The sequence below is a fragment of the Nesoenas mayeri genome, assembly GCF_963082525.1.
Source record: "Nesoenas mayeri genome assembly, chromosome: 31".
NCBI lineage: Eukaryota > Metazoa > Chordata > Aves > Columbiformes > Columbidae > Nesoenas > Nesoenas mayeri.
The window spans coordinates 1,001,718-1,015,389 of NC_137567.1; the positions used below are offsets into that span (position 1 = coordinate 1,001,718).

The following is a 13,672-nucleotide window of genomic DNA, read 5'->3' on the forward strand; positions in this document are numbered from 1 at the left end:
AGGTGAAAAGCTGCAATTTTGGTGCCCAAAGAGGTGAAAAGCTGCAATTTTGGTGCCCAAAGAGGCGCTTCCAGCCGCGATCTGACCACAAAATGATGGCAAAAAGCCACAATTTGGGCACCAAATGGGGCAAAAAGCCGCAACTTTGGCACCAAAAGAGGCGAAAAGCCACGAGTTTGGTGCCAAAGAGGCAAAAAGCCACTATTTTGGCGCCCAAAACGGCGTTTCCAGCCCCAATCTGACCACAGAACGATGGCGAAAAGCCGCGATTTTGGCACCAAAAGAGGCAAAAAGGCGCGATTTTGGCGAGCGCACCTTCTTGTCCTTCTCGGAGCCGTCGGTGAGCAGGACGCCCTTGGCCTGCATGTGCCGGTACAGGACGCGCTGCAGCGCCGACATGTCGCATTTGATGACGTATTCCACCTGCGGGGGGACAGCGCGGCTCCGGTCACCCCGACACCCAAACCCCCGTTCGCAGAGCATTTTGGGTGGAAAAGCCCCTCAGGATCATGGAGTCCAACCCACCCCCGGCACTAAAATGGCCCCAAGAAGCTCCTCTGTTCACCCCCCAGTGATGGCGGCTCCAGGCAGCGATCTTGGTGACCCTGGGGCCGCCATTTTGAGCCCTGAGGTGATTCTGGCGCCATTTTGAGCCCTGAGGCGACTCTGGCGCCATTTTTATCCCCGAGGCGACTCTGGCGCCATTTTGAGCCCCGAGGCGATCCTGGCGCCATTTTGAGCCCTGAGGCGATCCTGGCGCCATTTGGAGCCCTGAGGCGACTCTGGCGCCATTTTGGGCCCCGAGGTGATTCTGGCGCCATTTTGGGCCCTGAGGGGAGAAGACCCCGACAAAGATGGAGCCCCGAACGGAACGCCGTTCCTCTCACCTTCTCGGGCAGTTGCGCCTCCACCTCCTTCTTGAGGCGGCGCAGCAGGAAGGGCCGCAGCACCTTGTGCAGGCGCCGGATGATCAGGATGGTCTCCTCCTCGTTCAGGTCCACCTGTGGAAAACATGGCGGTCACATCGCGAACCGGGGGCTCTGGGGTTTAATTGACTTGATTCGAGACTTGATGTCAATGATCCAAGACCTGATTCTGAGACCCAATTCAAGACTCAGCTTTGCTGATCCAAGACTTGATTCGAGACTTGACGTCAATGATCCGAGACTTGATTCAAGACTCGACTTGCTGATCTGAGACCCCATTCAAGACCCGGCTTTGATGATCCAAGGCCCAGACTTGATTTGAGACTCAACTCTGACGACCCAAGACCCAATTTGAGACTCAACTTTGATCCGAGACTCGATTTGAGACTCGATTCCAGACTCAACTTTGACCTGAGACTCGATTTGAGACTCGATTCCAGGCTCAACTTTGACCTGAGACTCGATTTGAGACTCAATTCCAGACTCAACTTTGACCTGAGACTCGATTTGAGACTCAATTCAAGACCCAACTTTGATCCGAGACTCGATTCGAGACTCAACTTTGATCCGAGACCCGATTTGAGACCCGATTTGAGACTCAACTTTGATCCGAGACCCGATTTGAGACTCGATTTGAGATTCAACTTTGATCCGAGACTCGATTTGAGACTCGATTTGAGATTCAACTTTGATCCGAGACTCGATTTGAGACTCGATTTGAGATTCAACTTTGATCCGAGACTCGATTTGAGACTCAACTTTGATCCGAGACCCGATTTGAGACTCAACTTTGATCCGAGACCCGATCATCCCCCCGAGCAAACGCCATTTCCGGCGGCCTTTTCGGCCCGCCCCCGTCCCGTCACCTTCTCTCCGGTCATGGCGAAGGGCGCGTTGAACCACTGCTCGAAGGTGGAGCAGCTCTTGAAGATGGTGGGCAGCAGGAAGTTGAGCAGCGCCCAGAGCTCGGGCAGCTTGTTCTGCAGCGGCGTCCCGGTGAGCAGCAGCCGCCGCGGCGCCACGTAGTGCGTGTTGAGCACCTGCGTCAGCTTGCAGTGGTGGTTCTTCATGCGGTGGCCCTCGTCCACGATCATGTATTTCCAGCGGATCTGCGGCGCGAGAGGCGGAAATCACCGCGCGGGAAAACCGGGGAGATTTGGCGGAAAATGGGGGCGCTTTGGGGGGTTTGGGTGGTTTTTTGAGGGGTTTTGGGCATTTGTGAGTTAAGCTGGGTTTAACTTGGTTAAATGGAGGAGAAAGGGAAAGGGGTTCGCGAGTTAAGCTGGGTTTAACTCGGTTAAAGGGAGGGGAAAGGGAAGAGGGGTTGCAAGTTAAGCTGGGTTTAACTCTGTTAAATGGAGGGAAAAAGGAAGAGGGGTCATGAGTTAAACCAGGTTTAACTCGGTTAAATGGAGGGGAAAGGGAAGAGGGGTTGCGAGTTAAATGGGGTTTAACTCAGTTAAATGGAGGGGAAAGAGAAGAGGGTTGCGAGTTAAACCGGGTTTAACTTGGTTAAATGGAAGGGAAAGGGAAGACAGTTTGCGAGTTAAACTGGGTTTAACTCAGTTAAATAGCGGGGAAAAGGAAGAGGAGTTGCGATTTAAACCGGGTTTAACTCAGTTAAATGGAGGGGAAAGAGAAGAGGGGTCATGAGTTAAACTGGGTATAACTCAGTTAAATGGAGCGAAAAGGGAAGAGAGGTCACGAATTAAACCGGGTTTAACTTGTTAAACAGGGGAAAGGGAAGAGGAGTCACAAGTTAATCTGGGTTTAACTCAGTTAAACGGAGAGGAAAGGGACGAGAGTTCGCTCAGAAGCAGCTTAAACACAGCTTAAAATCTGGGGCTGACTCTGAGCGGAGACTCTAATTAATTCCAAGTGGAAATTAATTCTAATTCCAAGGGGAGATTCTAATTAATCCTGAGCCGAAATTCTAACTGATTCTGAGCCAAGATTCTAATTCCGAGGGGAGATTCCAACCAACACCGAGTGCATACCCAGCCCGTTAAGCCGGGCTTAGCCGCCGGACCCACCTTGGCCAGGATGTGCTTGTCCTTGATGATGTACTCGTAGGTGGTGAGCAGGACGTTGAACTTGCCGCTGCGGAGCTGCGGCACGAAGGCCCGTCTGGCCGCCGGGGAGCCCTGCGGCGATGGCACAACATGGCGACCAAGACACTCAACACAAAGCCGGCCCTGCAGCCTTCGCCTCCCGAGCGCCGCCGCCTTCCCGACGCCGCCACATTCCCGATGACGACGCCGCCGCGTTGCCGCCGACTTCCCGCCGACGATGTGTTCCCACCGCCAAGTTGCCGCCAGTGACGCCGCCATGTTCCCACCAACTTCCCGCTACCACCGCGTCTATGCCGACTTCCTGCTGCCGCGCCACCGCCACCGCGTTCCCACCGACGCCGCCGCGTTCCCGCTGACGACAACGCCGCGTTCCCACCGCGTTCCCGACGACTTCCCACCACCGCTGCGTTCCTGCCGCCATGTTCCTGCCGACTTCCTGCCGCCACCGCGTCCCTGCCGACTTCCTGCTGCCACGTTCCTGCCGCCGCCGCATTCCCGCCAATGACGCCACCGCATTCCTGACACTGCGTCCGCGCCGCCACGTTCCCACTGATGACACCACCGTGTTCCCACCAACGACACCACCTTCCCGCCGCCGCCATGTTTCTACTGACGCTAACACCGTGTTCCCGCCACTGACTTCCCGCCACCACCGCGTCCCCGCTGACTTCCCGCCGCCGTGTTCCCACCGACGACGACACGTTCCCACCAAATTCCCGCCGCTGGCACTGCCGCGTTCCTGCCTCCACCACATTCCCAATGATGCCACCGCATTCCTGACACCACGTCCCCACTGCTGCGTTCCCGACGACTTCCCGCCGCCACCGCGTTCCCAATGCCGCCGTGTTCCCGATGATGACGACAACACATTCCCGCCGCCGCATCCCCGTCAACGCCACGTTCCTAACGCCGCCATCGCCGCGTTCCCGTCAATAACGCCACCGCGTTCCTGACGCCGCGTCCCCGCCAATGATGCTGCCGCGTTCCTGCCAATGCCGACACCACATTCCCGCCACCGCCACATTCCCGATGCCGACACCGTGTTCCCGCCAATGATGACGCCGCGTTTCCACCACCACGTTCCCGCTGCCGCCGCATTCCTGACGCCGCCTTCAAACACGGGCCCAAAAGGGCAACATTTGGCGGGTTTAACTTGGTTAAACCCTTGGTCGGCAAAGCCGACCCCGACGATTTGGAGGGTCGCTTCCAACCCAACGATTTCGCGACCCGGCGCCGGGAAACGCGGCGTTTTCCACGAGACGACCGAAAAATCGCCGAAGTGAAGGGAAATACCTTGTAGGACACCTTGACCACCGAGGGCGCCCACTTGTCGAACTCGTAGGCCCAGTTTGAGAGCGTCCTGGGGGAAAAAGGGTGAGAAACGGTTAAAACGGGTCAATTTTTGGCGGGGCCGAGGCGGGACGGGACGTACGAGAGCGGGACGATGATGAGGAAGGGCCCGTTGATGCGTTTGTGCTCCATGAGGTACGTGATGAGCGCGATGGTTTGGATGGTCTTGCCCAAACCCATCTCGTCGGCCAAGATCCCGTTGAGGTTGTTGTTGTAGAGCGAGACCAGCCACTCCAAACCTTTGATCTGCGCCGGAAAACACCGGAATTAACTCCAAAAATCGCCCTGCTGGGGGCGCTAATAGGCGGGGAGGAGCTTGGGGGGGGGTAATTAATTAATTGGGGTTAATGAGCACCTGGTACTGCTTGAGGACGCCGTTGACCATGAGCGCGGACTGCTTGTCCACGCGCTCGGTGACGGCATGCGCCACGGCGTAGTAGGACTGCAGCCCCCGCGCCAGCGCCTGCGACACCCCGTACTCATCGTCCACGTCCTGCTTGGCGTTTCTGGGCCAAAAACCGGGGAAATTGGTCAAAAATGCGGCTCCCGGGCTCAAAAATGGCGAAGATTCCGGCTCCCCGGCGCGCGGGGTTTTCCGAGATCCGCGCCAGATTTGGGCTCGTTTTGCAACATTTGATGCGAAAACCGGGAGAGGGACGTGTGGGATTTGCCACTCAGGCGCCGAATAGGCGGGAAACGCCCCCAAAATGGTGGGAAACGCCCCCAAAATGGCGGGAAACGCCCCCCAAAATGGCGGGAAATGCCCCCCCCAAAAAAGGAGGGAAACGCCCCACAAAAAAAAGGAGGGAAACGCCCCCCAAAAAAGGAGGGAAACGCCCCCCAAAACCAGGCGGGAAACGCCCCCAAAAAGGTGGGAAATGCCACCCAAAAAGGTGGGAAATGCCACCCAAAAAGGAGGGAAACACCCCCCAAAAAAAGGAGGGAAACGCCCCCAAAAAAAGGCAGGAAACGCCCCCAAAAAAAGGCAGGAAACGCCCCACAAAAAAGGAGGGAAACGCCCCCCAAAAAAGGAGGGAAATGCCCCACAAAAAAGGCGAGAAACGCCCAAAAAAAGGCGGGAAACGCCCCCAAAAAAGGCGGGAAACGCCCAAAAAAAAGGGAGCGGGGAGGAAGGGACTCACTCGATGATGTGTCTGGCGTCCACCTCGGACACGTCGTCGCTGTCGGGATCGGGGATTTTCTTCTTCTCCTCCACGGGCTGAGCGGGTTGGGGCTGCTCCTCCTCCTCCTCCTGCCACAGACCCAAAACCCTGGGTTTTGCGGTGAAAACGGCGGCGGAACGAGCGGGAAAGGGGCCCGGGAAAGGCGCTTTGCGGCAGCGTCGACAAAGCGCAAGGAAACGGGGGTTTCCTCACCTCCTCGTCCTCCTCCGAGCCGCTCTCCTCGCTGTCCGACCTGGGAGCCACTTCGTACCTAATTAAACACAAGTGTTAATTAAGACTAATGGCCAACGCGCTGCGGATCGAGACACACACGTTGTGTGAGGAAACTCTGCGTTAAACCTCCAATTTTGCCCAAAAACTCGTGTGTTAACTCCCATTTTGGCCCCATTTTCAGACCCGTTTGCTCCCCATCTCTCCTCCCCCAATGTGATTTCTGGCCCGTTCCACCCCAGTTTTCCCCCGTTTGGCCCCATTTTGCTCCCATTTAGCCCTAGTTTGCCCCATTTCCCCCCCTTTCTCCTCCCCGATGTCATTTTTGGCCCGTTTCACCATATTTCCCCCGCCGTTCATCCCTGTTTCTCCATTTGGCCCCATATTCCCCCCCGCAATGTCATTTTTGGGCCCATGTGGCCCCATTTTCCACCCCCAATGTCACTTTTGGGCCCATTTGTCCCCATTTCCCTTCATTTGTCCCCATATTCCCCCCAGTTTGGTCCCATTTCCCCTCCCCTCAACGTCAATTTTGGGCCCGTTTGGCCTCATTTTCCACCCCCAGTGTCATTTTTGGCCCCATTTTCCCCCCGTTTGGCCCCATTTCCTCTCCTGTTCATCCCCATTTTCCCCCATTCGTCCCCATTTGTCCTCATTTTACCCTCCCCTAAGTGTCACTTTTGGGCCCGTTTGGTCCCATTTTGCCCCGTTTTCCACCCCCAATGTCACTTTTGGGCCCATTTGGCCCCATTTTCCACCTCCAGTGTCATTTTTGGGCCCATTTCCCCCGTTTGGCCCCGTTTCCCCCCCTGCTCCTCCCCATTTGTCCCCATTTTCCCCTTGGTTTGGTCCCATTTCCCCTCCCCTCAATGTCACTTTTGGGCCCGTTTGGTCCCATTTTCCCCCATTTTTCCACCCCTAGTGTCATTTTTGGCCCCATTTCCCCCCCCCTCCGGTTCATCCCCATTTCCTCCCATTTGTCCTCATTTTCCCCTCCCCTCAATGTCATTTTTGGACCCGTTTGGCCTCATTTCCCCTCCTGTTCCTCCCCATTTCCCCCCATTTTCCCCCCAATTAGGTCCCATTTCCCCTCCCCTCAATGTCACTTTTGGGCCCATTTGGCCCCGTTTTCTACCCCCAGTGTCATTTTTGGCCCCGTTTCCCCCCCTGTTCCTCCCCATTTGTCCCCATTTTCTCCTTGGTTTGGTCCCATTTCCCCTCCCCTCAATGTCACTTTTGAGCCCGTTTGGTCCCATTTTCCCCCGTTTTTCCACCCCCAGTGTCATTTTTGGCCCCGTTTCCCCCCGTTTGGCCTCGTTTTTGCCCCGTTTCCCCCCGTTTGGCCCCGTTTCCCCCCGTTTTCGCCCCGTTTTCGCACCCCGGGTTCATCTCCAGCCAGGCCTCCAGCTGGCCGGCCTTGGGCGCGTCGCTGCCGGTCAGGATCTTGCCGCTCTCCACGTGAATCACCTTGACCGGCAGGTCGCTCATCTGGCTCGTCTCGTCCAGTGGCTGCCGCACACCCCAAAAACACCAAATTCACCGCGTTCCGCCTCAAAACCCCCGAGCGCGTTCGATTCCAACGCGCGGAGCACAAAACGCGCCAGAAACGGGCGTTTTGGGTTGGAAAATCAGAGTGAAGCTCAAGGGATTTGGGCACGATGGACGGTCGGGAGCAAACGGGGGGAATTGAACGGCAAAAGGGGTAAAATTGGAGGATCGGGCGCCAATCAAGGTCATTGGGCGCCAATCAAGGTCATTGGGCGCCAATCAAGGTCAATGGGCGCCAATCAAGGTCAATGGGCGCCAATCAAGGTCAATGGGCGCCAATCAAGGTCAATGGGCGCCAATCAAGGTGGGGATTGGGCGCCAATCAAGAGGGCGATTGGGCGTCAATCAAGGGGGCGATTGGGCACCAATCAAGGTAGCGATTGGGTGCCAATCAAGGTTATCGGGTGTCAATCAAGGTTGCGATTGGGCGCCAATCAAGGTCATCGGGCGCCAATCAAGGGGGCGACTGGGCGCCAATCAGAGCGGGGATTGGGTGTAAAACTAATGGGTGTAACATAAGGTTATTTGGTGTAAAATTAATGGGTGTAAAAATCAGGTTATTGGGCGTAAATTAAGATTATTGGGTGTAAAGGTTATTTGGTGTAAAATCGGGTTATTTGGTGTAAAATCGGGTTATTTTTACCTCGCCGTCTGGCCCAATCGCCGGCGTCTGCCCCTCCGCGTTCTCCGCCTTCTGCAAGAGGAGAAAGCCGCTCGTTAACACCCCGACTTCATTAACACCCCGACCTCATTAACACCCCAAAGTCACTCATTTACACCCCAAAATCACTCATTGATGCCCCAAAGTTGCCCCTTTACACCCCAAAGTCACTTTACATCCCAATGTCACTCGCTGAAGCCCCAAAGTTGCCCAAAGTCACTCGTTGAAGCCCCAAGGTTGCTCATTAACACCCCAAAGTCATTCATTAATGCCCCAAAGCCGCTTGTTGACGCCCCAAAGTTGCCCAAAGTCACCTGTTGAAGCCCCAAAGTCACTCATTTACACCCCAAAGTCACTCGTTGACACCCCAAAGTTGCCCCAAAGTCACTTGTTGATCCCCCAGTCGCTCATTTACACCCCAAAGTCACTTGTTGAAGCCCCAAAGTTGCCCCAAAGCCATTTGTTGATGCCCCAAAGTCACTTGTTGACGCCCCAAAGTTGCCCCAAAGCCACTTGTTTATGCCCCAAAGTCACTTGTTGACACCCCAAAGTCACTTGTTGATGCCCCAAAGTCACTCATTTACACCCCAAAGTCACTCGTTGACGCCGCAAAGTTGCCCCAAAGCCACTCTTGGTGCCTCAAACCGCTCACTGACACCCCAACATCGCTCATTAACACCCCAAAGCTGCTCGTTAAGGCCCTGAGCTCACCCCTCCCGCTCTCCACCATCTTTTAACCCCCCTCCCCACCTTCTTCTTCTTCTTCTTCTTCTTCTCCTTGGCCACCTGGGCCGCCTTGTGCTGCCGCACCAGCTCCGTCAGGTTGGCCACGTACTCGTCCGTCTGCTGCAGCAGATACGCCAACCGCTTGTCCTTCTTCTGGTCGATGAGCTTGCGGTAGCCCTCCTCATCCTCCGCCTGCGGGACCGGCCTTCGTTAGCGCTAACGAGCCCCCCGCGCGGCGCCCCCGGGGGCGGGCGGACTCACCATGAGGCGCCGCATTCGCTCCTTCTCGATGCGCTCGTTCTCCTTCTTCTGCTCGCGCTCGGTGTTGGCGTGGTAGGTGGCCACGGCCTTGGTGAGCTTCTGGATCTTGGCGCCCACCGAGCGGTGGTACTCCTTGAAGTCCTTGGCGTGCTGGAGGATGCTGTTGAGGTATTCCTGCCGGGGGAGGACAAAAAAGGTGGGTTAGGCCCAAAAAAGTGGGGTATCTAGGCCCTAAAGTTGAGTGGGGCGTCTAGGCCCTAAAGTTGAGTGGTCCTAAAGGTATGGGTCCTAAAGGTATGGGGTCCTAAAGTGTATGGGTCGTCTAGGCCCTAAGGTTGTGTGGGGTGTCTAGGCCCAACAAGAAGAGTGGGGCGTCTAGGCCCAACAAGAAGAGTGGGGCGTCTAGGCCCAACAAGAAGAGTGGGGCGTCTAGGCCCAACAAGAGAGTGGGACGTCCAGGCCCAACAAGAAGTGTGGGGCGTCCAGGCCCAACAAGAAGTGTGGGGCGTCTAGGCCCAAAACCAGGTCATCAAGTCAAAGAAAATCGGGCATCTAGGCCCAAAACTGGCTCATGTAGGGCAAAAATTGGATCATCTATGTCAAAAAATGGTCACCTGGGCCAAAAAGCAGATGGTCTAGGCAAAAAAAATCCCAGATTGTCTGGGGTAAAAAAACAGGTCATCAAGTCAAAGAAAATGGGGCATCTAGGCCCAAAAATGGATCATCCAGGTCCAAAAAATGATCATATGGGCCGAAAACCCAACTGTTTAGGCCAAACGATGGTTGTCCAGGCCAAAACCAGCCCAAAAAACCCAATGGTCTTGGCCAAAACCCAACTGTCTAGACCCAAAAAAGCCAGTTTAGTCCAAAAAATGACCATCTAGGCCAAATCCCAACCATCTAGGCCAAAAAAAGGACCACGCGGGCCAACGAGGACCCGCGAAAGAAGGCGAATTGTCTCAAATCCTGCCCGACCTGGTGCTTCTGTCGCCGCTTGCGCTCCTGTTCAATCTTCTGCTGCTTCTCCAGCTTCTCGGTGATGCGCGCCTCGCGCAGCGACTGCCGCTTGCTGCGCTTGTACGCCTTGGCGTTGAGCGCCGTCTCCAGCGCCGTGTCGCGCCGCATGCACACCACCACCTCCTGGCGCAGCTTGGGGAGAAACGCCAAAATCCAATCAGATTTATCGTAATTAATCATAATTAACCAATTCCATATCCATACCAGCACCTCCTGGCGCAGCTTCGGGAGAAAACGCCAAAATCCAATCAAATTTATTGTAATTAATAACAATTAACCAATTCCATTTCCACACCACCACCTCCTGGCGCAGCTTCAGGGAGAAACGCCAAAATCCAATCAAATTTATTCTAATTAATAACAATTAACCAATGCCACGTGCACACCAGCACCTCCTGGCGCAGCTTGGGGAGAAAACGCCAACATCCAATCAGTTTTATCATAATTAATCACAATTAACCAATTCCATATCCACACCACCACCTCCTGGTGCAGCTTTGGGGAGAAATCACGCCAAAACCCAATTAGATTTATTATAATTAATCACAATTAACCAATTCCATATCCACACCAGCACCTCCTGGCGCAGCTTTGGGGAGAAACGCCAAAACCCAATTAGATTTATCACAATTAATCACAATTAAGCAATTCCACGTGCACACCAGCACCTTCTGGCGCAGCTTTGGGGGAGGTGATTTTGGCGCCATTTTGACCCCTGAGGTGATTCCGGCGCCATTTTGAGCCCTGAGGCGATTCTGGTGCCATTTTGAGCCCTGAGGCGAGGAACCCAAAACCACCCCAGGACTCCCTGGAAGGATTTAAAGGCGTTTAGAGGAGGTTTATGGACACGGTTCAGTTGGATCGATGACCTGAGCGCCTCTCCCAACCAAAACAACTCCACGGCTCTACCGACGTACCTGGCGCTGGAAATTGAGCAGCCTCAGCGCTTTCAGTTCAATGGTCGCTTTGGTTCTCAGGTCGCCGGCCAGGGAGCCGGGGAGGTTCTCCAGCTCCTGGATGCGGTGGGCGATGCGCGCCTGCAGCCTGCGGGCAACGGCACCAAATCAACCATGGCCGCTCGCGCCGGAGCTGCCGGCGCGACGCCCATCGGCGGCGGCGTCACCCGCAGTGATGGCGGCTCCAGCACCGCCCTGGGCAGCCTGTTCAACGCCCCACAGCCCTTTGGGGAAGAAATCCCCCTCAATTTCCACCCTCACCCTCCTTCTCCAGCCCCTTCCCAGCTCCGTTCCCTCCTCTCAACCCGCTCCAGCTCCTCAAGGGTTTTAATGGCGTGAGGTGACCCCAACACCCCTGGGGCCGCCAGTTGAATCCTGAGGTGATTCGGGCGTCATTTTGAGCCCTGAGGTGATTTTGGCGCCATTTTGACCCCTGAGGTGATTCTGGTGCCATTTTGACCCCTGAGGTGATTCTGGCGCCCCTGGGGCTAACATTTTGTGTTTTGAGGTGATTTTGGTGCCATTTTGATCCCTGAAGGGATTCTGGTGCCATTTTGAGCCCTGACGTGATTCTGGCGCCATTTTGATCCCTGAGGGGATTCCGGCGCCATTTTGAGCCCTGAGGGGATTCCGGTGCCCCTGGGGCTACTACTTGATGGTTTGAGATGATTTTAGTACTATTTTGTGTTTTGAGGTGATTTTGTGCCCCTGGGGCCGCCATTTTGAGCCCTGAGGCAATTCTGGCGCCATTTTGAGCCCTAAGGTGATCCTGGCGCCATTTTGAGCCCTGAGGGGATTCTGGCGCCATTTTGAGCCCTGAGGTGATCCTGGCGCCATTTCAGGCCCTGAGGTGATTCTGGCGCCATTTTGATCCCTGAGGTGATCCTGGCGCCATTTCAAGCCCTGAGGTGACCGTGGCGCCGCCATTTTAAGCCCCTCACCTGTACTCCCTCTCCTGCAGGATCTCCACCGGGTCGAGCCCGCGTGGTTTCTGGATGGGGGTGATGCGGTTCTGTTTCTGGTGCAGCTGCACCATGGGCGCGGGCTGCGCCGGCTGCCCCGGCGACTGCGTCTGCGGCGGCATCACCGGCGAGGCGGCCGGCGGCACCGCCGGGGGCGCCGGCGACGGGCGGCCCGTGGGCTGCGGGGGGATCAGCTTCTGCGGGGCGCTCGTGGGGGCGGCCGCGTTCGCCATGGGGCCTGCGGGAGAGATTGGGGGGAGCATTACACACGGTTACCTGAGAACCACCCGGAGTTGTGTGAAAACCGCACGGAATTCACTGAAAAACACCCCGAGTTGGGTGAAAAATGAGCTGAGTTGACTGAAAAACGTCCCAAGTTGCATGAAAAATACGTCGAGTTGTGTGAAAAACGCCCCAAGATGGGTGAAAAATGACCTGAGTTGACTGAAAAACGTTCCAAGCTGCATGAAAAATACCTTGAGTTGTGTGGAAAATGGTCCAAGTTCCCTGAAAAACACCCTGAATTGGGTGAAAAAACACCCCGAGTTGGGTGAAAAATGCCCCCGAGTTGGGTGAAAAAACGCCCCCGCGTTGGGTGAAAAAACGCCCCCGCGTTGGGTGAAATGCACCACAAACTCTGTGAAAAATGGTCCAAGTTCCCTGAAAAACACCCCGAGTTGGGTGCAAAAAACACCCCGAGTTGGGTGCAAAAAACACCCCGAGTTGGGTGCAAAATGGTCCAAATTTCCTGAAAACCACCCTGAATTGGGTGAAAAACAACCCGAGGTGGGTGAAAAATGGTGCAATTTCCCTGAAAACCACCGTGAGGTGGGTGAAAAATGACCCAAGTTGGGTGAAAAAACACCCCGAGTTGGGTGAAAAATAAAAACACCCCAAGTTGCTCAAAAATACCCTGAGTTCCCTCAAAAAATCTCTGTGATTTTAACCCCGAATCTCCCCCCTTGGCCCCATCGTATCGTTAAGCGCCAGCCCCTAACGAAGCTTTGGTTAATGAGCTTTTGGTTAATGAATCTCACCTTCAGGCCAGGGCTTGGGGGGGCCCCCGGGGGGCTGTCCCGGCATCCCGGGGGGGACTCCTGAGGGGCCGGGGGGCGGCATGTTGGGCCCCCCGATACCTGAGGGACAGAAATAATGAACGTTGATGTGGATCTTTGTGGTTTATCGGAGCGACGTTCACCCCCCGCAGAGAAACAGCGTCACAGCGGGGGGGGAACGCGATGAAGAGGAGTCTCCCCCCTACATGGGGTGAGGAAGGGCAGGAGGAGGATGAGGAGCCCCCCACTAGGTGAGGAAGGACACAAGGAGCAGGAGGAGCCCCCATGTGAGGTGATGAAGGACACAAGGAGGATGAGGAGCCCCATGAGAGGTGATGAAGGACACAAGGAGGTGACAAATGACACGAAGAGGATGAGGAGCCCCATGAGAGGTGATGAAGGACACGAGGAGGATGAGGAGCCCCACGTGAGGTGATGAAGGACACGAGGAGCCCCATGAGAAGTGATGAAGGCCATGAGGAGGATGAGGAGCCCCGTGTGAGGTGATGACGGACACAAGGAGGTTACAAATGACACGGGGAGGACGAGGAGCCCCATGAGAGGTGACAAAGGACATGAGGAGGATGAGGAGCCCCATGTGAGGCGACAAAGGACACGAGGAGGATGAGGAGGCCTGTGTGAGATGACGAAGGACATGAGAAGGTGACAAATGACACAAGGAGGACGAGGAGCCCCCGTGTGAGGTGATGAAGGACACAAGAAGGTGACAAATGACACAAGGAG

The 13,672-nt window shown here is 55.6% G+C and overlaps 1 protein-coding gene across 1 annotated transcript in view; it reads right to left on the bottom strand.

Annotated features, from left to right (window-relative positions):
- SMARCA4 (SWI/SNF related BAF chromatin remodeling complex subunit ATPase 4) overlaps positions 1 to 13,672 on the bottom strand; it is a 33,469-nt gene that overhangs the window by 12,943 nt on the left and 6,854 nt on the right. The window contains 17 exon segments of the mRNA XM_080361405.1: positions 316 to 423; positions 888 to 1,001; positions 1,793 to 2,035; positions 2,960 to 3,070; positions 4,292 to 4,358; positions 4,431 to 4,594; positions 4,704 to 4,854; positions 5,491 to 5,600; positions 5,725 to 5,782; positions 7,121 to 7,251; positions 7,934 to 7,984; positions 8,702 to 8,869; positions 8,939 to 9,112; positions 9,914 to 10,087; positions 10,873 to 10,999; positions 11,853 to 12,111; positions 12,911 to 13,009. Coding sequence (XP_080217531.1) covers positions 316 to 423; positions 888 to 1,001; positions 1,793 to 2,035; positions 2,960 to 3,070; positions 4,292 to 4,358; positions 4,431 to 4,594; positions 4,704 to 4,854; positions 5,491 to 5,600; positions 5,725 to 5,782; positions 7,121 to 7,251; positions 7,934 to 7,984; positions 8,702 to 8,869; positions 8,939 to 9,112; positions 9,914 to 10,087; positions 10,873 to 10,999; positions 11,853 to 12,111; positions 12,911 to 13,009 — 2,309 coding nt within the window.